We start from the raw sequence: 22,077 nt of genomic DNA, 5'->3' as shown, positions 1-22,077 counted from the left end.
GTCATCGCAATGGTCCCAAACTCTTCCCAAATGAAAGAGACATTTATACCATGGTATCTCGTTAGTTCTGATGGCACTCTAAACAAAAACGTACAACATACAGTTTATTCCTAACCTGCCAGTCTGTAATTATTACCTTCTAGGGGTGTCCATATCTGTTAACAGCTGCAAGAGGTCATTTACATAGAGTATCTCATTTGGTGATCAGAAATTATTATCCCCATTTCACAGATGAGCAAACTGAGGTTCAGAGAAACTGGAGTAAGGCCATAGTACCGTTAAATCTTTCCCTTTTTGTAGCTCTTTGGAGCTCTCCTCTGCTTGCTAGATCGTATGCTGCCTGACTCATGAATCATTCAATAAAACCAATTCAATCTTTAAAATTTACTTTGCTGAATTATGTTTTTTAGCAGCAGCTTAGTGACTGAGTAAGGGGAGAGGGAGGGAGGATGGTGGAATTTGGAAATGATGACTAAACGGTACTAAAATGTTTCATTGTGGAGGGGATGACAAATGTTCTAAAATTGATTGTGGTATAGTTGCTCACCTTTATGAATATACTAAAGCCGTGGAATTTTATACTTTAAATGGGTGAATTGTATGTACGTGAATCATATCTCCATAATGCTGTTACCAAGAAAAAAAAAAGTAATTGTACAATCAACCCCCATGTGCTCATCAGCAGTAGTCAACATTTTCCCCACCCGATTTCATATCCCCACACAGTTAAGAGGCCTTCATTTCCAACTCTGATTTTTTCTGAGATGGCCAAAATTTGCATACATGCTTTAAAAGGTATCACTTATTATATTTATTAGGCACTTAAAGGTTTCAGGAAAATCAGACACTAATATCCTTTTGAAATTTCTCAGAGAGTAGTTCTCAAACTTTGTTGTGTGTGTTGGGGGGAAGAGGGGTATTTAAAATCCCGTTGCTCTGGTGGCACCATACAGCAATTAAATCAGAGTGTCTGGGGGCTATAGCAGGGCATCAATAGGTTTAACGATTCTCCGGGTGATTCCAATGTGCAGTAGTTTGTGAAATATAATTTAACTACATAAATTGTGAAAGATGTTTTGGTAGATAGGATCTAATCTGTTAATCTTATGATTTAACTAATTCTGATCAAAGAATAAAATAAAATTTTTATGCAAAAACATCAGGATTGGAAAGTTGAACTTAAAATTTTTCAAAATGTATAATTAAATTTTCAAGTTATTCAATATTTAAATATTTAGATCAGAAAATCGTTAAAGATACTTTCCCCAGTCAGCAACATCCTCCCTGGGTTTAAAAACAGAAGGACAGCTGGGTCACCGAGTGTTTCCCAAGCAGGTACTCTGGATTGCAGGAGAGCTCAAGTGCAGGAGACCCATTTCTTTTCGCCAGTGGCCCCGGAAAAGGATCCCACTGGCCAGGAAGTTTCATCTGGGATCCCTGGAGCCTCGGCAATGGCTCCAGGGTGACTTCTTGGGCCACCCCCGTTCCCCCGCCCTACCCAAGCGGCTGAAAAGCGCCAGGACGGACGGTCGGAGCCGGCGAAATGGGCCCGCGAGCCCGGCCGGCGCTTCTCCTCCTGATTCTCCTGCGGACGGTGGCCACGCAGGGGCGACCGCCGCGTGAGTCCGGGGGCCGCAGGCCAGAGAGGGGAGCGGGGGGTGGGGGGAGGAAAAATCGAAACTAGCTTTTCTTAGCGATTGGGAGTTCGCTAAGCTCGGAACGACTGCTCAGCCCTGTGCGCGGTCCCCTCCCCCAACTTTCCCCGGAGGGGACGTGGGTCACTGGGGTGCAGATGGGGTTACGGGGCCTCTCGCCCCAAGACCTCCACGCCCACCCCCGGCCCGCTCGCTGTCCCTGCTGCTATGGAGTTACACTCGGAACCACCCACTCCCTCCTCCGAGCGTGACGTTTCTAGGTATAAACCTTTTCTCATCGAGGCCAAGCTCTCGGATTAGGGGTCCTTGGACTCGGATCTCGGTATTCTTCTTTCTACTGGTGGTTGTGTCGTTTTACCCCCGATCATCCCTAAACAGGAAGTTCTTTTCACCAAGGGCGACCTCGGCCGGAGCGCCCCCTCGGTGTTTCCTTTCCCGGGCGCTCTAAGGGCTGGGAGACTTTGGGACGAGCGAACGCACGGCGGACCCAGCTGGGTTTCCATTTCAGAACCACTGGCGCTGTGGGTGGGAGGTTCTTGACGGAGGTCGGCCTAGGGACTGACTGGTGATTGTTCTTTTGCCTGGAAAAATAACATATCTGCTGTTTTTGAACTTTTGAACTGAATCGCACAGTTCTCCTTTTCAGCCTGGAGTTGTTGATTTGCAGTGTTAATAGTATTGTATAATTAACCGGCCTTTACTAAAGGATGCCAAAGGGATGGTAATTAACATGTAAGTAATGACCTCAGTTTTAAATCGCCTTCAGATCTGTGATCCTGTTTGACTCTACTATGCATTTGGGAGGTAGGAGCTATTAGTATGTTGATTTTACTCGTGGTTAACGACCTCAGGTTAAATCCTTTCCCCAGGTTACAAAGAATCCAGGCAATCTGGTTTTCTGACACTAAATGAAGTACCACTGGTTCTAATCTTAGCTGACAGTGTTCGCCCTTACTGTTGTCTGGCACAGCTCTGGACGCTTCATACTTTGTCATGTAGCCTCAGAACCACACTTGGAGGGTAGCTAGTATGTGTATCCACACTTTATAGATGATGAGAATGAGATAAGACTTGCTCACAGGTGGTGACTTTGTTCAATGTTACTCAGGGCTTTTGAGGCAGAGCCCGTGTCTCTGCTTCATAGCTGCGATCCTTAAAAGTCACACTGCGTTAGAGGTTGAATCATAACATTTGTTGGACACAAGTCTTCACTGTTCACAAGTATTGAAGGAACACCACCCATGTGTTACGCTGTTCTAGACCCAGGAGAGAGCAGGGAGCCTAGTCCTCCGGTGCTTTGTATTCAAGTAGATGGGGATGACAATACACAGAAGGATAGAGAGCATCAGGTAATGGGTGCCCTGAAGGCGTGTGAAGCACAGAGATCAGGGCAGGCCACTCTCCCTGGCTGGGTTTGAACAGATACTTGAAGGAAATAGAGGTGATGCTGCCTGGGAGTAGCGCTTCCCGGACAGGCTGGGGAGACATGGCAAGGATTTGCAACCTCAGCACTACTGACATTTTTTTTTGTTGTGGGGACTGTCGTGTGCATTGTAGTATGTTTAGCAGCATCCCTGTCCTTTACTCACTGGATGTTAGTACACTCCCCAGTTGTGACAACAGAAAATGTGCCCAGACATTGCCAAATGTCCCTTAAGAGACGAAATGTCCTGGTTGAAGAAAGAGCAAGGGCACCGCTGCAGCAGGAGCGCAGGGGCCGGAGGCCTAGAATAGGCAATGGGCTCAGCAGAGGAGCTGCGGGCGAGTCTCCTGGGGCCTCACAGGCTACAGTGTGGATTCCAGCCCAGCAGTGATGTGATCAAGCACAGCTGTTGAAAAGATTGCTCCAGCTGCTCTGTGGAACGCATAGTGAAGGGCAAGCAGACAGGCGGGAGTTGATGGACTGGGCCGGTGGAAGCAGAAGTGGTGGCGAGAAACGGTTGTATTCTGGATCTATTTTGAAGGAAGTTGCTGAGGGATCTATGAAGGATCACATGACAGACAAAGTCAAAGGTGCCTCTGTTATTGTTTTATTTTATTTTTATTTTATCGGCCTGAGCAACAGGGGGATAGGTGATGCCATTTCTGAGATGGTGAAGGCGGAAGAAAGAGTAGTTTGGGGGAAACCAGGAGCCTGGTTTTGGACTTGTTCAAGTTTGCGATTCCTGTGAGTCATCCAACTGGTGGTATCATGTAGGCAGTTGGAGTGTAAGAGTCTAGAGTTCACGGCCAGAGACAAAAATCTAGAAGTCAGCATTTAGTCACCCAACAAGTGTGTATTAAGCACGTACTACATGCCAGACACTGTTCTAGGCATTGCGGATACATCCCTGAACTCCCTCATTCTAGAATTGAGGGGAGGTGTAAGGAAGCTCTCACCTGCCCAGAAGTCTGTCCTCTTGGGCTTACTGGAGTTTTTCTATATTTGCATTTGATTGGGAACAGTTTTGCTGCTGAAAAGCTGCCCTGAGCTGTTTATCAGCACATCTTCCAGCATTTGACAGCAAACATTTACAGGCAGACCTCAGAGATATTGTGGGTTCGGTTTCAGACCACCACAATAAAGGGAATGTCACAGTAAAGCTACTTGCATGAAGTTTTTGGTTTCCCAGTACATATTCAAATTATGTTTACTACACTGTATTCTATTAAGTGTGCAACAGCATTGTCTTAAAAAAACAACATACATACCTTAATTTAAAAGTACTTTATTGCTGAGAAACGTTAACCATCATGTGAGCCTTCAGAGAGGCAAAATCTTTTTATAATAGTAACATCAAAGATCACTGATCACAGATCACCATAACAAATATAATAATAATGAAAAAGCTGGAAATCTTGCGAGAATTACCAAAATGTGACGCAGAGACATAAAGTGAGCACAGGCTGTTGGAAAAGTGGTGCTGATAGACTTGCTTGACACGGGGTTGCCACAAACCTTCAATTTGTAAAAAACACATTAGCTGCAAAGTGCAGTAAAACGAAGTCTGTCTGTACACTGTAAAGCATTTAGAGATGGAAGTAGTGAAAAAAAACAATAACTCCTCTGGACTTGGATCTAATTGGCTCTGAGCACTAACTCTCGAGCTCAACTGCCCTGGCTAGGCACACCTTGGGATTTTCTAGAGTCTGTTGGATCCAAGGGAGGCTGCTGTAACTGTGACTACTGGGGCAGAGGCTGGGGCCTGCGATGGGGTGGCAGGCACACGTGGCGGAGGGGCACAAGGGGAGAGCAGACGGGAGGGGCACGCGGAGGGAAGGCAGGCACCGCCTGTCACTTTCACGGGGTGGGACCAGACACAGCTGGTACCAGTTGATTCAGAAGGCCTGCCTCCCAGTTCCCCAGGCAGCTCACAGAGAAGGCCTGTCGCCCTCTCCCCAGGGTCACACTCCCTGCGCTTCCTTTTCATGGGTGCCTCCGAGCCAGACCTTGGGCTGCCCCTGTTTGAGGCCTTGGGCTACGTGGACGACCAGCTGTTCGTGTCCTACGATCACGAGAGTCGCCGTGCAGAGCCTCGTGCCCCGTGGCTCTGGGGCAGGGCCACCAGCCAGCTGTGGCTGCAGCTGAGCCAGAGCCTGAAAGGCTGGGATCACATGTTCATCGTGGATTTCTGGACCATCATGGACAACCACAACCAGAGCAAGGGTATGTGGCGAGCACGCCTCGCCTTCCCGAGGTGGGCGGAGTGTGTGCCCGCCTCAGGGATGCATCTTGAGGGAGAGGACTGGCTATTTGAGATCGGGGGACAGGGAAGAGGGCAGGAGTTTGATTCCTGAGGTCACTGGGTCCCCGTAATGGCGAAAACAGGGGCCTGCTCCTTTGGTTTCAGTAACGAAGCTGGGAGTGCTGCCAGAGTCCCACACCCTGCAGGTGATCCTGGGCTGTGAAGTGCAAGAGGACAACAGCACCAGAGGGTTCTGGAAGTACGGGTACGATGGGCAGGACCATCTTGAATTCCGTCCTGAGACGCTGGATTGGAGAGCAGCAGAGCCCAGGGCTCGGACTACCAAGCTGGAGTGGGAAGTGAACAAGATTCGGGCCAAGCAGAACAGGGCCTACCTCGAGAGGGGCTGCCCTGAGCAGCTGCAGCGCTTGCTGGAGCTGGGGAGAGGGGCCCTGGACCGGCAAGGTATGGCGGGAGCACCCTCTGCCCCTCTCTTGACGGACGGACAGGAGGGGGATGCAGGGCATGGGGTCCCCGGCTGGGTTTTCAGAGATGGTCCAGGTTGTGTAACTCTCTGCGAAGGTAACGAGGTCTGAGTTTTCCACCCTGAGGTCTCCAGCTCTGAGGTCTCCACCTTACAATTGAGATGTATCATCCAGCCATGAGTCATGGTTTTCATTTTTTTTCCATGCACGTAGCTAAAGAGGAAGTAACTGTGATTTTTCTCTTGATTTAACCAAGAACGCTATGTATATTTATAACTCTTAGGGATTCAGAGATGCCACTTATCACATGAATACCAAGACAAGAAATGAATACCAAGGAGGCAACCGGTCAGAGTAGCAGAATCTTGGAGGGTAAAGGTTACGTTCACAAAACATGGTAGTAGTCACGTAGGCTGCCTATCTTACAAGGCCCCTTTTTACAAGAATAATTATTGGGTTGAACCAGGTGAAATTACCAGTAGTACATATTCAATCACTTCTGAGCCTCATAGGGGCAATTTCATCTGATTCAACTTAATATCTTAACAAAGAACATAAGACATGGGCAACAAGTATGCATATTTACATGTGGGGCCGGAGAACAGGCTGATATGACTGTGACTATTCTCTATGTGACACCACATCAGAACCCAATCTTGGAACGTGTGTTGGGGCACAAAATGGTGTGTCTCTCCTACAACTTGCTCTGTCTGCACAGGGAAACTCCTTCCTCCAACCCATAGAGAAAGTGAAGTGAAAGTTCTGGTCTTCCTGGCATGGGTAGGAATCCCCCCTCCAGATCCTCCCTCCTTCCTGTTCAGCGCTTCCTTTGGTGAAAGTGACTCATCACGTGGCCTCTGCAGTGACCACTCTACGGTGTCAGGCTCTGAACTTCTACCCCCAGGACATCACCATGAGGTGGTTGAAGGACAGGCAGCCACTGGATGCCAAGGACGTTGAGCCTGAGGACGTGCTGCCCAACGGGGATGGAACCTACCAGGGCTGGGTGGCTTTGGCTGTGCTCCCTGGGGAAGAGCAGAGATACAGCTGCCAGGTGCAGCACCCAGGCCTGGATCAGCCCCTCACTGCCACCTGGGGTATGGATGAGAGCCAGGGGCTGAGAAAACCTGGTGTGGGTGGGACGGGAGTGGTCAACAGGGCAGTGAGGGGAGGGTTGGCTCTGGGATGGGGCAGTGATCATGGGCTTTCACTTGCTTTTGCTATTTTAGAGCCCTCGCTGTCTGGCACCCTGGTCACTGGAATCATCAGTGGAATTGCTGTCTGTATCATCCTCTTCCTTATTGGAATTTTGTTCAGAATCTTGAGGAGAAGGCAGGCTTCCAGTGAGTAGGAGGAAGGAGGAAGCCTCTTAGCATCTCTGCCCCCAGGACACACTAACCCTCCTGCAGGAAGTGGGGCAGGGGGAGGGCAAAGGGGAGCTGGCATCCACGAGAAGCCTTCTCATCTGTCTTTCTCTGGGAGCCCTGGCATCTCCCTGGGAGCAGGAATTAATGATTTCCCTCAGAATGAAAGCTCCGAATTCAACAGACATCTTTTGAATGCCTGTTATTTTGCAAGGTGCTGTTTTAAGTAGTGCGGGTGCTTTGAGGTTAAGTCACCTTTGCTATCTCAGAACCCAGGTCTAGTAAGGAATGTAATCCATGACAGGTAAATGCAGTTAAAGACCCCCAAAGATCCTAAGGAAGATATGAAGCACATGCTCTGGGGTGTCAAGGGAGGGAATGACCACGTTCATCTGGGGATCAAGAAAGCCTTCCGGATCTTGAAGAAGTAGGATTTCTTTAGGTGAGGTTGAGGACTAGGGGAAGTCAATGCAGATGTAGCAACTGTGCAAGTGGGAGAGTGTGAGGCGTGCTGGGAGGTGAGAAATTATTATCAGTTGGACCCTTGACTTTACGTACTTTTCAGTCTGCATTTCTACTTCCTGAACATTGGTGGTGCAGGGGAAAGAGGGGCAGACAGAAGCCAGCTCCTGTAGAGCCCTGGGGGCCTTTGGGATGTTATGTTATGAGCACTGGAGGGGCAGCGATCAAGGCAGGGACTTAAATAAGGAAGGAGGAACCCAGTCTCCTCGATATGGAGAGTGAGTTGTTAGGAGGTGAGATGGGAGACAAGGAGACCAGTTAGGAAGCTATTCAGCAATTCCAGATGAGAGATAATGGTGCTGAAATCCAGGAGTTCCTTGGGAAGGGGGTGACAAGAGTTGACATGCGTGGCCGGGGAGGGGAGGAGGCAAGAGGATCGTAGGTCTGTGATGCCTCTTTCCTGGATCTTGTCTTTACAGGAGGAGCCGCAGGGGACTATGTCTTAGCCGAATGTGAATGAAGTGCAGCCTGCAGACTCCTTGTGGGGAAAGAGAGGGTGCACTTGAGGCGTTCTTCATGTTTCCGGACAGCTGGACCTAAGAAATAGAAACTGTCTCAGGAACTCTCTGCTCTTAGCCTTCCCCGTTCACTGTCCAAAAGTTCCCCATCTAGGTTTCTGAGTTCCTGCTTCTTAAAGGGCCCTAGTTGTGACCTCTCCCCGAGAACTGGCTCTCCTGAATCCCAAGCTGCGTGTAGAGCCTGCCTCCATTTCCTGCATCACCTCAGACTCCATACACCTACGTCATCTCATCTCCTAACGGTGGAATGAGTCTCCTTAAATTTGGGGGGACTTGTGATTCCTTTAAACATCTGAGAATAGCTTTGAACCTTCTCCTCGGGACATACACTCTAATACCCCTACCAGCATTTGACACACACATCCAGGCGTTTCCTGGACCCACTCAAGTTTCCTTTTAACCCTCTCTCTATTATACAAGAACTCACCTGTTTCCAAGCCCCGTGGTCTCTTCCATCAGAGGGAGACCTGGACAGTTGTACAGTGTGAAGGTTGTGCACTGCACAACCCGAGGAGGCACCTTTCCCAGAAGAGGCATCATGGATGTTTGTGCGTTTTATGATAGTCTTCCCGAAAATGGGTGGGAAGTGTCTTGAGGAGGGAATGTCTTTTTCTAATTTGCACATAGGTGCCATGTAGGTTTCCTTAGGTTAATGATACCCGCACTTACAATGCCAGACTTGAAGTAGCACAGGATTTGATCTCTGCTCACACCCTCTCCTTGTTCTGACAATGAAAATGATAATTAAGATGATGATGATAACGAAAAGGTGGCTGACACTTATTTATAAAGCTCTTCCTTGGTGCCAGACTTAGTTCTGAGTGCCTACTTACATACATTATCTCAACAGTCCTTTGATGTAAGTACTATTATCCTCTTTTTTTTTTTTTAAGATGAAGAAAGTGAAATATAAAATAGAGTCTCACAGCTTACCAGGGACAGAGACAGGTCTCAAACTCAATCAATCTGGCTCTTTTTTTTTTTTACGGTACACGGGCCTCTCACTGTTGTGGCCTCTCCCGTCGCGGAGCACGGGCTCCGGATGCGCAGGCTCCGGACGCGTAGACTTAGCGGCCGTGGCGCACGGGCCCAGCCACGCCGCGGCATGTGGGATCTTCCCGGACCGGGTCGCGAACCCGTGTCCCCTGCATCGGCAGGCGGACTCTCAACCACTGCACCACCGGGGAAGCCCCAACCTGGCTCTTTGATCCAGCCCTTGGCCCTGCATTCAGATGGTTAGATGCCTGGAGTAAATGGGGAAGGAAGGAGATGGCTGTGGAGATCGCTCTTCTCTTGTCTCATTGTCTGTATTCTCAGTGAGTTTGACCCAAATGAAGGGAAAAAACAGCAGAAAACAGTATCAGCCATGTTTCCTTTCAAAGTCCCTGAGGGAAGAACCCTGGAATGTGACCCCTGTTGCCACCACTGGCCAGCTCTATCTGGCATCACTCATGGGACTGTGATTGGGGGTGTCAGTTAGTTACTGTGTTGGACCTCACAGTGTCCTGCTCCAATCAGGACCACCAGGGTGGAGGCGTTTCCCTTCAAAAACTGGAGCAACTTCTCTCATATTAAAGATGGAAAACTAGAAGCCACTGAGTGGCCTTGGTCAGCACCAAGGTGCTGACCTCAGCATCTTCCTGGGGTCCGTGAGAGTCTGGTTCTCATCCCCACCCGTGCACATTCAAAAAAATTAATCTAACCAGGTCACTCAGGAATTAGTCGATTCTGGGAAAATAATTTGTCTGACCATATTCAAAAGGGTACTAATATATACACGCAGAAAACTTGTGTTTACTTTGTGCTGCCACGTGTATTTGGCAGCATAACTGTGAACAAGGCTTTCTGTCCTGGAGGGCAGCTGCCTCAGATCAAATACAGCTCAAAAGTTTGTTTGGTAGATATTGAACTTGGGCAAAGAGATCTCAACTATTTTTTTAAACTTTTCTTTTTTTGCAGTTCCCAAAGTTAAGTGGATAAAAGTATATAGGATTTGTGCTTACTACAGAAAAGTTGAAAATGAATTAAATTGAAACTATTATTCCGTTAGCCAGTAATAAAGTCTATTAAAAATTTGCGTATTTCCTCTCACTATTATTGCTATATTAAAATATATAAAATTCGTAGATACATATATTTTAATAAATGCATAATTCATTGTGTTGTGTACTGCATGGTTTTCCTGATGTATTTGTCCATCTTATATATAGACTTAATCGACTTAATCATTACGTTATTTTGGGGACATTTATACTGCTTCTAATTTTTTAATGTTTTGTTTCATGAAATATTTTCATTAAACCACGGTATCTGAATTAATTGTTTTTCTTCACACTAGACACATTACCATCTAAGCTGTAACACATTGGTCATTTTACCTCCAAACCATGGTGGAAGCACACTGATAAATTCTTTCTCCTTAAACATCATCCTATACTCAAAGCAGACTGCCAAAAAGCTTCCTGGCTCATACTAAACTTCCTACCTCATTAAGGATATGTTACAATTAATTAGGCAACATTTGTCTTATATTGATTTGTTTCACACAGGCCAAAATTTCAAGAAACATTCTACTCTTCACAGTAATACACATTTATTAACAGTCGGCAACTGCGGCCTGCTAATTTTTTTTTAATAACCGTAGTTATAAATCTCCATTTTCTTTCAGTGTTTCTTAGCTTAATTTTTCTAGCCTTCTTCATCAATTCTTAAGGTCAACTACATTTGAAAAGTCAGATTTTAAAATCTGTACATTTAAAAATCTGTATCTTATTTTGCCTCTGGCAAAACCACTTACAAGGGTGGCAGTAAGGAGAAGCGCGCCATCTTGTGGCCAAAAATGTCACAGTGGTCTTTCGACCATGGGGTGGGGGGAGGGGATTCCTCAGGGGAAAAGAGTAAACAAGGGGTGGGGCGCTGGGGATCACTTTTGGAGAAAAGCCCCTGAAAATTTGAGAGCAAAGCTGAAACTATTCACCAGCTATTTGAATCTCTGGAATCGCAGGGCACTGTTGAGCTACCTGAACTGGGAACAGAACAGAAGGAAAACGAACAAACCTGCTGATCTTTGAGGCAACCTGCCAGCAGTTGGTTAAGGCTGCTGGGCGGTACAGGCAAAACTTCGGCTTCAGTTATAATAATGTAGTCTTAGAGTACCGTGTACTTGATACATTCTTCAGGTACACACACACACTTAAAAACAAAAGACCTTCTCTAAAATGCTGCAAGTTTCTTATAAGTTACACACTCTAATAATAACTAGAATTTTAAAATGCATGACTTTAATCATGGAAGATTTTCACATGCGTGGAGTGATATTTTTAATTTTGATTTCTTTCTGTGGACTTTGGGTCATCATATTTTCTTCTCCCTTTTGGAATCAGTGATTAACATGTAGAATATTAATACAATATTAAATAATTTCATGTGACAATTTGATTAAAAAGCCTGGGTTGCCTTGACATCCTGCGTGCATTTGTTACTTGGCCTGGCATGCATGCTGGTATCTCACATATGCTGATTCTGAGTAATTCTCTAAGGTGTTTACTCATGTGTGAGAGATACATATGATGTGTTTTAAGCAGATGCTTCTGTAGCTTCTATTTCTTGGCTGAATGAATTTTCATTCTCAGAAAAGTCTTCTTAGGCTTAAATATTTTCTAAAACTAATTTTTTTTTCAGCTAATAATTATCAAGTACTTACTAGATGCCAGGCCCTGCTCTAAATATCAATTTAATTTTTCAGAAGAATCCTGTGAGGTAGAAACTCTTGTTATTCTGCTACCCTTATTTTGCTGTATGGAAACCAAGGCACAGAGAGGTTGGTTAACTTGCTGAAGGTTACACAGCTGGAAAATGATTGTATTGATTTTTTCCCCAGCTAGCCTGGCTCATCTTCATAGCCACTACACAATCCCTCTCTCTGAATCAAGAAAACGTGTGGTTGGCATTGTTCCATCTTTTTAGGATGCTCCTTTGAGTATCCATTCTGCTGCCTAGTGGCAGCACCTCTGATTATTTCCTGAGTGAGGAGAGAACCTGTTTTAACATTTCAGAATATACTCTATAGTTATTTCATAAATATTTGAAACATTTGGGAATTCTTTTTTCTGTTCACACACAAACTTCTAACTATCAAATTCACATTTTTATTAATTCTATTTATCATTCAGGGAGGTATTATGGGATAGGTAGCATTGAAGCGCCTGTGAATCATTTTTCACCAGATTTGCATAGAAAGTATTGTAAATAAAGTAATTAAGTAAAAAAAAAAATTCTGGCTTTTGACCCAAAGATTCTAAAATAGAATTTTGGAGCCTTCAGTGCATTTGTGTGTGGAGGGGGAGGTGAGGATAATACCAATATTTGCATAAACTTCAGTGAAAGTCTTGTCAGTTAACGTTACCCTATGAGTTGATGAAATATCCTGGATCTTATTCTGTAAACAGAGTGACCACAATGGCATTTTCATAAGATAGTCAGCAAGCAACTTGGATACTGCCAAAGGAGCTTCGCTATGTGTGCAAGAAAGCACCTGTTTTAAACATGGATGTAACAGTTAATGATCTTTGCTTTGCGTACTTTTGTGTTCAGTTTTCACCATTAAAACAAATGCAAAATCCTTTCTTTGGGCTTTGTGTGTGTGATTAAGGAAGTATTCAATGGAATTTTGAGAATCAAATTTAACTACAAACGTGTTTATAAAAATTTTGAAGCAAATGTTTAAGAAAGGATACTGTTAGAAATTCTCTTTCCAAATAACATTTTCTTTAGTAGGTCAAAATGTATTACGAATATTTAAGGGAGAAAACCCACACAAGGACAGCAGGCCTAGAAAGTGCAAGTGCCAAAAACTTTTAGTAAAAGAGTTTGAACTAAAGAGAAAAAGCAGGGAGTTCCCTGGTGGCCTTGTGGTCAGGATTCAGCACTTTCACTGCTGTGGCCCGGGTTCAATCCCTGGATGGGGAACTGAGATCGCGCAAGCTGCATGGCACAGCCAAAATTAAAAAATAAAATAAAATAAGGAGAAAAAGCAGGAACGTTTTCCTAGAAGGATAAGGAGAGGAAATGAGAAAAATATGGAGAGACACAGTATATGTATGTTATGGAAGCAAAAACATGCCAGTGGGAATGACAGTTTAATTCAGGAAAAATGAATAAGAAAATAGATCATACCAAAGTAAAGATTAGGTGGCTGAAAAAGAGAAATGCATTTAAGACTTAGATGGGAAGGAGATAAATCAGCCAGGGGTCAGAAGAGCTGTCTGCCCCAGACCAGGATTGGTGTCCCCAAATGCCCAGGGTAACTACTGTCATGTTATAAATCCCTGTCAGGCTAAGTGGGGCGAGATTGTACTTATGTATTTCTGCAACTATAATATTGCTCAAAAGTATTTCTACCCTGGGATTTCTTTTTCCTAAAGTACAACTGTACCCTGAAAAGTGTTGGTATATTCTGGTAGTTTTCAACCCTGGCTAAGTATCGGAATTGTCTTTTGAATACATATATATTCCATGGGATGATATGTGTACATATATTCCATATATATATATATATATATATATATATTCCTCAACGGTGATATTCTGATTTAGTTTGTGGAGAGTGGTTCTGGGCATTTTATATTTTTAGAAGACTTTTGTTTAACATCACAGTTTTATTTGTGTGAATATTTCATGTGTCCATTTAGCCACAACTTGTTTGCAGGGTTTTTATTTGAAGAGCCTCACTCACATGAATCGGGCTCTGTGAAGCCAGGTTCACTCTGAGAATGAGAGTTCTAGGGTGACCCACCCTTTCCCAAGCTACAGGACCAAGGAATACCTGAACTCTTCCTAGAGTGGAAGAATCCATTTTTAATATAAATCTATAATTGTATACCTCTTAAATATTCCTGTTTTGACATTCATGATTTTTGAGTCAATGTCATTGAGAAAAAATTAGAAAAGAAGAAATTAGGAGAAGGGAATAAGAAAAAAAGAACCATGTCATACACATTATTTTAAATTTATTTTCATGAATTAAAAAGCATGTTGAGATTTCATGTTTACCTGTGAACGCTGACCTTGCACTTTTCCTCTGTAATGAATGGCATTTCTTCCTAGCTAAGTCTCTGCTTATAAGGTGCATGTTTGTGGTGGGAAAGGGTAGTGAAAGTCAGGAGCCTAAAAACACTCACTTTGGGGCAGAAGAATATAACCATCTAATTATTTCAGAAGTGATACAAACCATATGTCATCCAGAGCTTTCCTGCCCTCTCCTGGGTCTTTTGTCTCCATCTTTGGGTCTCTTCTCCCTTTTTACCTAAGTCTGAGGTTATTATATGAGGTCTCTCTCAGACCATAATCTCATTCTAAATCTCTCCAACAGACATTTATTTATTAACCAGGATGGGGGGGAGGGGTGTCTTTTTTTTTTTTTTCAATTTAACTAGAGTGACTCTTACTGTGGAAATTTTTTAAAGTTGTCAGGAAGCCAGAGAAACTTTTTTTTTTTTTTTTTTTTTTTTGCGGTACGCAGGTCTCTCACTGTTGTGGCCTTTCCCGTTGCGGAGCACAGGCTCCAGACGCGCAGGCTCAGTGGCCATGGCTCACGGGCTCAGCAGCTCCGCGGCATGTGGGATCTTCCCGGACCGGGGCACGAACCCGTGTCCCCTGCATCGGCAGGCGGACTCTCAACCACTGCGCCACCGGGGAAGCCCCCCAGAGAAACTTTTTGATTTGAGAAATCCTTCTCTTCAAACCATATTCAGATCCAGTTCTGTTCTATTCGGCTTTTTTTAAAAAAAGAATGAAAACAAAAATGGGATTAACCTGTTCAAAACACCCATAATCTCATCATAGGCCTCCCAGGGGAGGGCCCTGTAGGCTTTGTAATGACCTTAATCAAGTATTAGCCCTATCTTACTATTAATCCTGGACTCTACAAAACAAACGTATGTTCTTGTCTCTAAAACTAGAGAAGGTTGAGAAAGGATTAATGAAAGAAGGAAAGGAGCTTTTAGGAAATGCAGGCCAATCAGGCACAGAAGGCCAGGAAGAGGGTCCAGAGGTAACTGATTACCCAAGCCTAGCTTTAAATTCCTTCTCTCACGTGCATTTGCAGAAAAAGGAGTCACCCAGTACATGTTTGAATTGAGGAAGAGAAGAAAAGGAAGAAGTTTTAATTTGCAGTCGTTTGTCTACCTTTTTGTCTTTCCAAACACAGGTCTTTTAGGACGAGAGCCTCTTCATGGCCAGGCTTATATTTCGCCCCATCAAAATGCGTCCTTTAAAATTGAAACATTAAAAGGACTGAAAGGGAAAGTCCCTTGACCTATAACTCTATCTTCCTTTACACATTATTTTTACCTTCCCCAAGGAACCATTATCTAACATTAGTTACCAAGTTACCAAAAGGAAATGTGGAGTGAAGCTCTTTGCTCCGTGTCCTTGAGCTGAATATACTCAACTTGCAAACGCGCACGGAAGAAAAATAGTGCAGGGCAAAAGAGAAACTAAAGCTCTTCAGCTGATTGAAGGCCACCTCACATTACGGCCCGCCAGACGAAGAGCTAGGTATTCCGACCAATCAAAACATTGAAATGTTAATAAGCCCCTCCTTGCCCCACCCCTTGATGACCTAATTTGGAAAAGCCACCAGGGCTCTCGTTTTCAATCAGGTCCGCAAGAATGCTATTTAAAGAGCAGTGCTAAATTCAAAAAGTTACTGTGACAGCAGCCATGTCTGGTCGCGGAAAGGGTGGTAAAGGCCTCGGCAAAGGCGGCGCTAAGCGTCACCGCAAGGTCTTACGGGACAACATCCAGGGCATCACCAAGCCAGCTATTCGTCGCCTGGCCCGCCGTGGTGGTGTCAAGCGCATTTCTGGGCTAATTTACGAGGAGACTCGCGGGGTGTTGAAAGTGTTTTTGGAGAACGTGATTCGGGACGCTGTCACCTACACCGAGCACGCCAAGCGGAAGACTGTCACCGCCATGGACGTGGTTTACGCACTCAAACGCCAGGGCCGCACCCTTTACGGCTTCGGTGGTTGATCACGGCATCGGCCGAGACAGACTTCGACATCTTCTAAAAAAACCAAAAAGGCCCTTTTCAGGGCCGCCCACAAACTCGCTGAAGGGCTGTTGGACGTTGCGGAGGTGTGTGAAAGCCAAATGTCAGAGCTAATTTAACATGCGAAGTATGGTCGGAAGCTGCATTAACACGGCAGTTATGTAACTAAATACTTAGGGCCTTGCGCTTCACTAAGGTGTTAAACTTGGGTCTTTATGAAGAAAGTAGGCTTTCACAAACGGTGAAACGCGAAGTGATGTATAAGATTGGACCCATGAGAGAAATGTGCCTATTTTATGCATCTGGAAATATTAGAACTGTCCTTAAGTGGACGGCTGGAGGCATCCATGGCACAAAAGTTCACAGTATCACCCACACAACAGAGAGCTATGCAAATGAAGGCTCTTTGGGGACAAGCTTTCATTGGCTGGTTCTCAGTGTGGTGAAGAAACCACTGTTTAATTGCGGAGGGTGGTGTTACAAGGCTGTTTTCCTATTGGCCAAAACAAGGGGTTTCATACCGGTACCCGGAACTTAAGGGAAAACCTTCATTGGTTAACTTTTTAATCCGATGCAATCCAGGCGCTAATGGGCCCGAGGAACAAAGGCGCAGAGTGGCCGAGCCGCTTCTACACAGGTTGGAGTAGTGCCGGGAGGTCGGCTGGCTTCTGGGCGGGATGAAGCCAGTTGTTCCTCCTTTCTCTTTGCGGTGATAGTCTGGGGTCAGTCCACTGCTGGACACAGAGAAGTAGCTCACTGCCTTGTCCAGCAAGTGAAGAATTTTCCTGCACTATCCCAACTCCAGCCTCAGAGGGAAACAGTGGCCACCTTATCCAAGCAAAGCAGGGCTGTGGCTGATTCTGTACAAATTGAAACCATTGTATTTAGTCGTTTTCCATATAGGATACAATTAATTTTTTTTTCTGTGGCCCGATTATACAAATGAATTCAGACAGGATATACAATATGTTTGTATGTGTGACTGCATTAATTACGTAGTTTTGCAATGGGCTTTGTTCGAAGTCGCCCCCAATACCAAGGCCCAAAATAAGATTAACAGTATAAATTTATTTTATGAGGATCTTTAAGAACGCTAAATTACAAACTAAGTGAAAACAAACAACTGTTTAAAGCGGAAAAGATGCTTTAACTCCGACCCTAAGCGTTTCCTAGTACAAGCAGGTTTGTGATTTAAAGGTCACACCCTAATATTTGAACCTCCAACATCTCCACACGTTTTAGAGTTAACGTTTTTCAGCCTGTGTAGCACAATCTGAACAAGCCTATCATTCTCTTCATAAATAGAGAACAATTATATCAAGACTAATGATATTATCAAACCAAATTTTAATGTAACAGTATGTGCTTAATATATAGTCATCTGGTAACCACTTGCAAACTAATGAAGGTGAAAGGCATTTCAATATTCTTGCAAATGTAAAACGGAAACATCTGTGATTTATGCAACTAATCACTCATAGTGGAAAGAAATCTGTTTAACGAGAGGTAAACTTCTCACTAATCCAAACTGAGACCTTGGTTTCTGTATATTAACCCCTGTAAAGTCCATGGAGACTGAGTTCAGAAATCTTACATGGAAAGGCACATTAAGTCATATACTAGAGTATCATTAGGTGAAAAAACATGGTCAGGTATGGTTGGGCACGGAGCTGATCTCCTCTCCTCTCTCGGCTTAAAATCCAGCACTTTTCTAAGCATTTAGGAACTTACATACAAGGAATGTGCCTTATTTTTATTAGGATGGACAACCTAACTTTCTGGAACTGGGCAGTCAGCATACCATTAAGTATCCAAAGCTCTTCAGAGTCTGTACCGTTTGTCTGACAAGACACTTATCACCACATCACAATCTTGCTTATTGTCAAGTGATAAAGTTGACGAATAGTCTTTTCTTCCGGGGTCTTCTGAAAATGCAATGTCACACCCTCAAAATCATTTGAGTGGCTCTTAAAAGAGCCGTTGGGTTCTATGAAAACTGGCCGTTGCCGAAATGTTACTTCTTGGTTGTTGCTTTCCTAGGATTAGTCTTCAGCTGGATCAGTTTAGAATTCCCAGCCTTGGGCTTCCCTGCTCTGGCCTTCGCTGGACTTTGCCGTTGTTGTTTGCCCTTGGCGCCTTTAGCTTTTCTGCCACTCGAACCTGCTTTCTCAGCCATTGTTTTCCTCGGCGTCTTTGCTTTTTTGTTGGTCTTAGCTTTCTGCGGAGATTCTCCGGCCAAGACCTGCTTCTTCGTCTTGGTAGAAGCAGGCTTCTTGACCTTTCCCTTGGTGGGCTCAGCAGCAACCTTCTTGCTGAGCTTGAAAGAGCCGGAAGCACCGGTACCCCTGGTCTGCACCAGAATTCCTTTGCTAACCAGGCTCTTGAGACCCAGCTTGATGCGGCTGTTGTTCTTCTCCACGTCATAGCCCACGGCTGCTAGCGCCTTTTTCAGTGCTACCACAGACATGCCAGCTCTGTCTTGAGATATGGAAAGGGCCTCGATGATCAACTTGGACAATGAGGCGCTTGTGGTCTTGCGACTTTCACCCGTCAAACCAACCGGCTTCTTGCCCCTTTTTTGGGGGGGAGGTTTTTCCATGGACGGTGGAACCTGGTCCGCTAGAGCGACGGGCACCATCTCAGACATTACATTAGAGTAGAGCAATACGTACCACCTAGCAAATAGCATAAACTACTGCACGGGCCTCAGGGCCTTATATAGGGCAGGGCGCGCTGTGATTGGTGCGTCGCTCAGGCACCGCCCCCGCCCTTGGGGAAGGAGCATTTGTGTTTGTTTCACGGCCAAAAGTTGAATGCCTCGAATACCCTCTGCACGGAATCGCCCAGGTTCCACTGCTGAATAAACCATAGAGATACAGATTTCAGATGCCTTTTTGCCTTTTAATGAAAAATGACCCTGCATGCCAAAACTGTTCAATAAAGCCCTCGATTTTCAACAAAATTCAAAGGGAAGCACAAAACTTCCTCTTTTCCGTGTAAATATAAAAGTAATTTTTAACGAATGACTTATCTCATCTCTTCTAACTGGTCTTCCAAATGGTTGGCTTTCAGTTGGTGGAGAAAATAAATTATTCACGCCCTGATTTTTATTGAAAATTATTTATGTATATGAGGGAAGTAACACAGATATCTTAGATGTCTCACTGCAGAGTTGGAAGATGCTTTTAGAATTGTCAAAAAACTTCAGGATAACACCTTATTTGGGCAAACAATCTAATAAACAATGATCTACAGGCATGTGGATTGCTTGTGACTAAAACCACTTCTCAGTCCCTAAGGCTTGATAGCAGACCCTCAAGGATGGAGTAAATTACCTGGATTTCACACATGATATCTGCTTGGCCAAAATCAGGTCCCCCTTGTAGAGGGCATCTTGAACTGAGTTTTGCTTCTGGTTTCATTAGTTCAAACCTTACCCCTATACCCACACCCACCCCCTTCACCCTCCACCCTCAAAAAGAATATGTAAGGAAACAGATACAATCCCTGCACTTAATTAACTATAAAATATGAGGCAGGAACCCTGGTCTGAAGAGCTCAGTGGAAACGACAGACCCAGATCTCTAACAGGACTGGGCTGGCAGGTGTCCTGCAGAGCTGTGGGAAAAGAGTTATTGGAATAATGTCTAGGGTGTTTCTCTGGGCTTGTTCTAGGACTCAGCTTTCTCAGAGGTGTATAAGAGTTTCAAGGCCTGGCCTTCCAGGAGGATGTTGAGGGAACGGTGTAATATGACCAGAGTCCAGGGTTCAGCAAAGGAAAATCCCATAAGGACCATCTTGCAAAGATCCGCAAACGCCTGCGTGAGAAATTTGGTGACATTCTACAGACTGGGCAACCACTGGAGGCTTTTAAGGAGAGAGCTTGTGTATTTTTGTAGTAGTTGTCTTCTGGTATGGTTGTTGTAGTTGCCTTGATTTTCGATTTTTCACATAAACAATTATTGTGGAAAGCCTAATGTCAGAGGTTGGTAGTCTGTTGTAATAGTCTCAGAAGAAAGACAAGAGCTTCATTTGAGGAGAGAGTGTGGGAAAAGAGAGAGTCTACATTTGAAATACTTCTGAAGAGGAAATGAGATGATGAGACTTTCAAACTTCTGATTGCAAAGTGAGGTAGAAAAGTCTCTTTCACTCTCTCTGTCTCACATACATGCTCACATGTGCACTTACACACACATTTGAAACATAAATTCTGAAAACAATACTACCTTAAGTGCATTCTGATATATTTTCATCTAGTTTATTTTATTTTTTAAAAAATGCTGGTTGCAAATCATGAGATTGATTTCACAGCCTACTAATACATTGTGACCCTCAGTTTGAAAATTCTTTTCTCCTTAGAGAGATTACGGGTGCATCTTACCAAGGGTTCTGTTTTAACGTGTATTTGGTTTCTCTGAACCTCGGTGATCCTGAGAGGTCGTACCATTAAACGTCAGTGGCTTAGGGTCGGGTATGAGTGGATTGATACTTATATTTACAGGTTGACAGAACATATCACTCATTGCTGTAAAAGTAACAGAGAATTGGCTAGTTTTCTAAAATTCTTAGATTCCATAATTTAAGATCCAGAGAAAACACCATGATTCATATTTTGCATTATAATTCAAAAAGATACCATAAAAACAAGCTCACACACATATACACCATATATATGTGCCAGTCATTGTCCCAAGTATTTCCCCTCAAAAAATTTTTTAAAAAAATGTATGAAATCATTTTATAGATGAGGAAACTGAGTCACAGAAAAGTCACACAACTTGCCCAAAGTCTTAGAGCTAGTGAGCAGGAAGGCTGGGATTTGATTTCAAGAAGTCTGGCTTCAAAAGGCTCTCCTTCTCCCATCTCACACTTAGTCTACTCAGGCAACTCAAACAAAATACTCTAGAGTGCATGGCTTAAACAATAGAAATTTATTTCCTCAAAGCTCTGGAGTCTAGAAATCCGAGGTCAGGGTGCCAGCATGGTCAGGTTCTGGTGAGACATCTTTTCCTACCCTATAGACGGCTGCCTTCTTGCTGTGTCCTTACATGGCCTTTCATGAGTGCATGCACACCAGGAGAGTGATGGCTCTCTCTTTCTCTTCTTATAAGGCCATGAATCCTATTGGATTAGGGCCCCACCTCTATGACCTCTGTAGCCTAAATTACCTCCTAAAAGCCCTGTCTCCAAATATAGTCACATTGGGGATTAGGGCTTCAGCATACGAATTTTGGAGGAGGGGTGGGCATAAATCCATCCATAGCAGATACTTTTCTCATGGAATGATTAGGAGGCTTATTAGAGACAACCTAGATAAAAGTAGTTTTAGTTACACATAGCCAAACATGGTTCATTATTCCAACACAGTCCTGGGCAAAGGAGGCACCTGATAAATATTCCCTTTTTTGGTCTTAACCTAAGATCCTACTTATTCTTTACAGAGTGCTTTCCCGTGGAACTGTTGCAATCCTGTTCATTGTTTTGCAGCAGTTTATTTCTTATGGGATCATGGTTAATAAAAATATGGGGAAAAAACTACCTTCACTCATGATGAAGGAAATTACATTTCAATATTTTTTTGGTCTATCTGATTAAGTGTTTTAAAAATATTCTCAGTAAATATGACTGCCGTAAAATAGGAATTATTGTATTATGTTGGTGTTATAAGTTGGCATGGTCCTTCTGAATAGCAATTTGATGAACGTATACATTAAGATCCTTAAAAAATGGTTTTACCTTGTGATTTAGTATTTCTACTTCTAGAAGTCCGTCCCAAGGAAATAATCAAATATTTAAACAAAGATTCATGTAAAAA

General features: G+C 44.2%; 3 protein-coding genes across 4 annotated transcripts; 2 read left to right on the top strand and 1 right to left on the bottom strand.

Moving 5' to 3' along the window:
- The first annotated feature begins 1,356 nt into the window (after window positions 1-1,356).
- On the top strand, window positions 1,357-10,524 carry HFE (homeostatic iron regulator). 2 transcript variants are annotated; one of them, XM_004273482.3, is made up of 6 exons: window positions 1,357-1,619; window positions 5,038-5,301; window positions 5,486-5,785; window positions 6,627-6,902; window positions 7,035-7,148; window positions 8,111-10,524. In XM_004273482.3, exons 1-6 carry the CDS (start codon window positions 1,544-1,546, stop codon window positions 8,149-8,151), a joined length of 1,071 nt encoding a protein of 356 aa, XP_004273530.1. In that variant the 5' UTR covers window positions 1,357-1,543; the 3' UTR covers window positions 8,152-10,524. The 2 variants fall into 2 exon arrangements, with proteins under 2 accessions (XP_004273530.1, XP_033290614.1); XM_033434723.2 differs by lacking the exon at window positions 6,627-6,902.
- Window positions 10,525-15,922: 5,398 nt separating this feature from the next.
- On the top strand, window positions 15,923-16,334 carry LOC101282084 (histone H4). The gene has a single exon (XM_004273498.4). The coding sequence runs from the start codon at window positions 15,932-15,934 to the stop codon at window positions 16,241-16,243; it is 312 nt and encodes a 103-aa protein (XP_004273546.1). The 5' UTR covers window positions 15,923-15,931; the 3' UTR covers window positions 16,244-16,334.
- Window positions 16,335-17,197: 863 nt separating this feature from the next.
- On the bottom strand, window positions 17,198-19,680 carry H1-6 (H1.6 linker histone, cluster member). The gene has a single exon (XM_012534327.3). The coding sequence runs from the start codon at window positions 18,949-18,951 to the stop codon at window positions 18,277-18,279; it is 675 nt and encodes a 224-aa protein (XP_012389781.2). The 5' UTR covers window positions 18,952-19,680; the 3' UTR covers window positions 17,198-18,276.
- Between the last annotated feature and the right edge of the window lie 2,397 nt (window positions 19,681-22,077).

Source organism: Orcinus orca, chromosome 10 (assembly GCF_937001465.1).
Source record: "Orcinus orca chromosome 10, mOrcOrc1.1, whole genome shotgun sequence".
In the NCBI taxonomy this organism is placed as follows: Eukaryota; Metazoa; Chordata; class Mammalia; order Artiodactyla; family Delphinidae; genus Orcinus; species Orcinus orca.
Note: the sequence above shows the minus strand (reverse complement) of the source record. Positions and strands in the feature narration are given on the sequence as shown.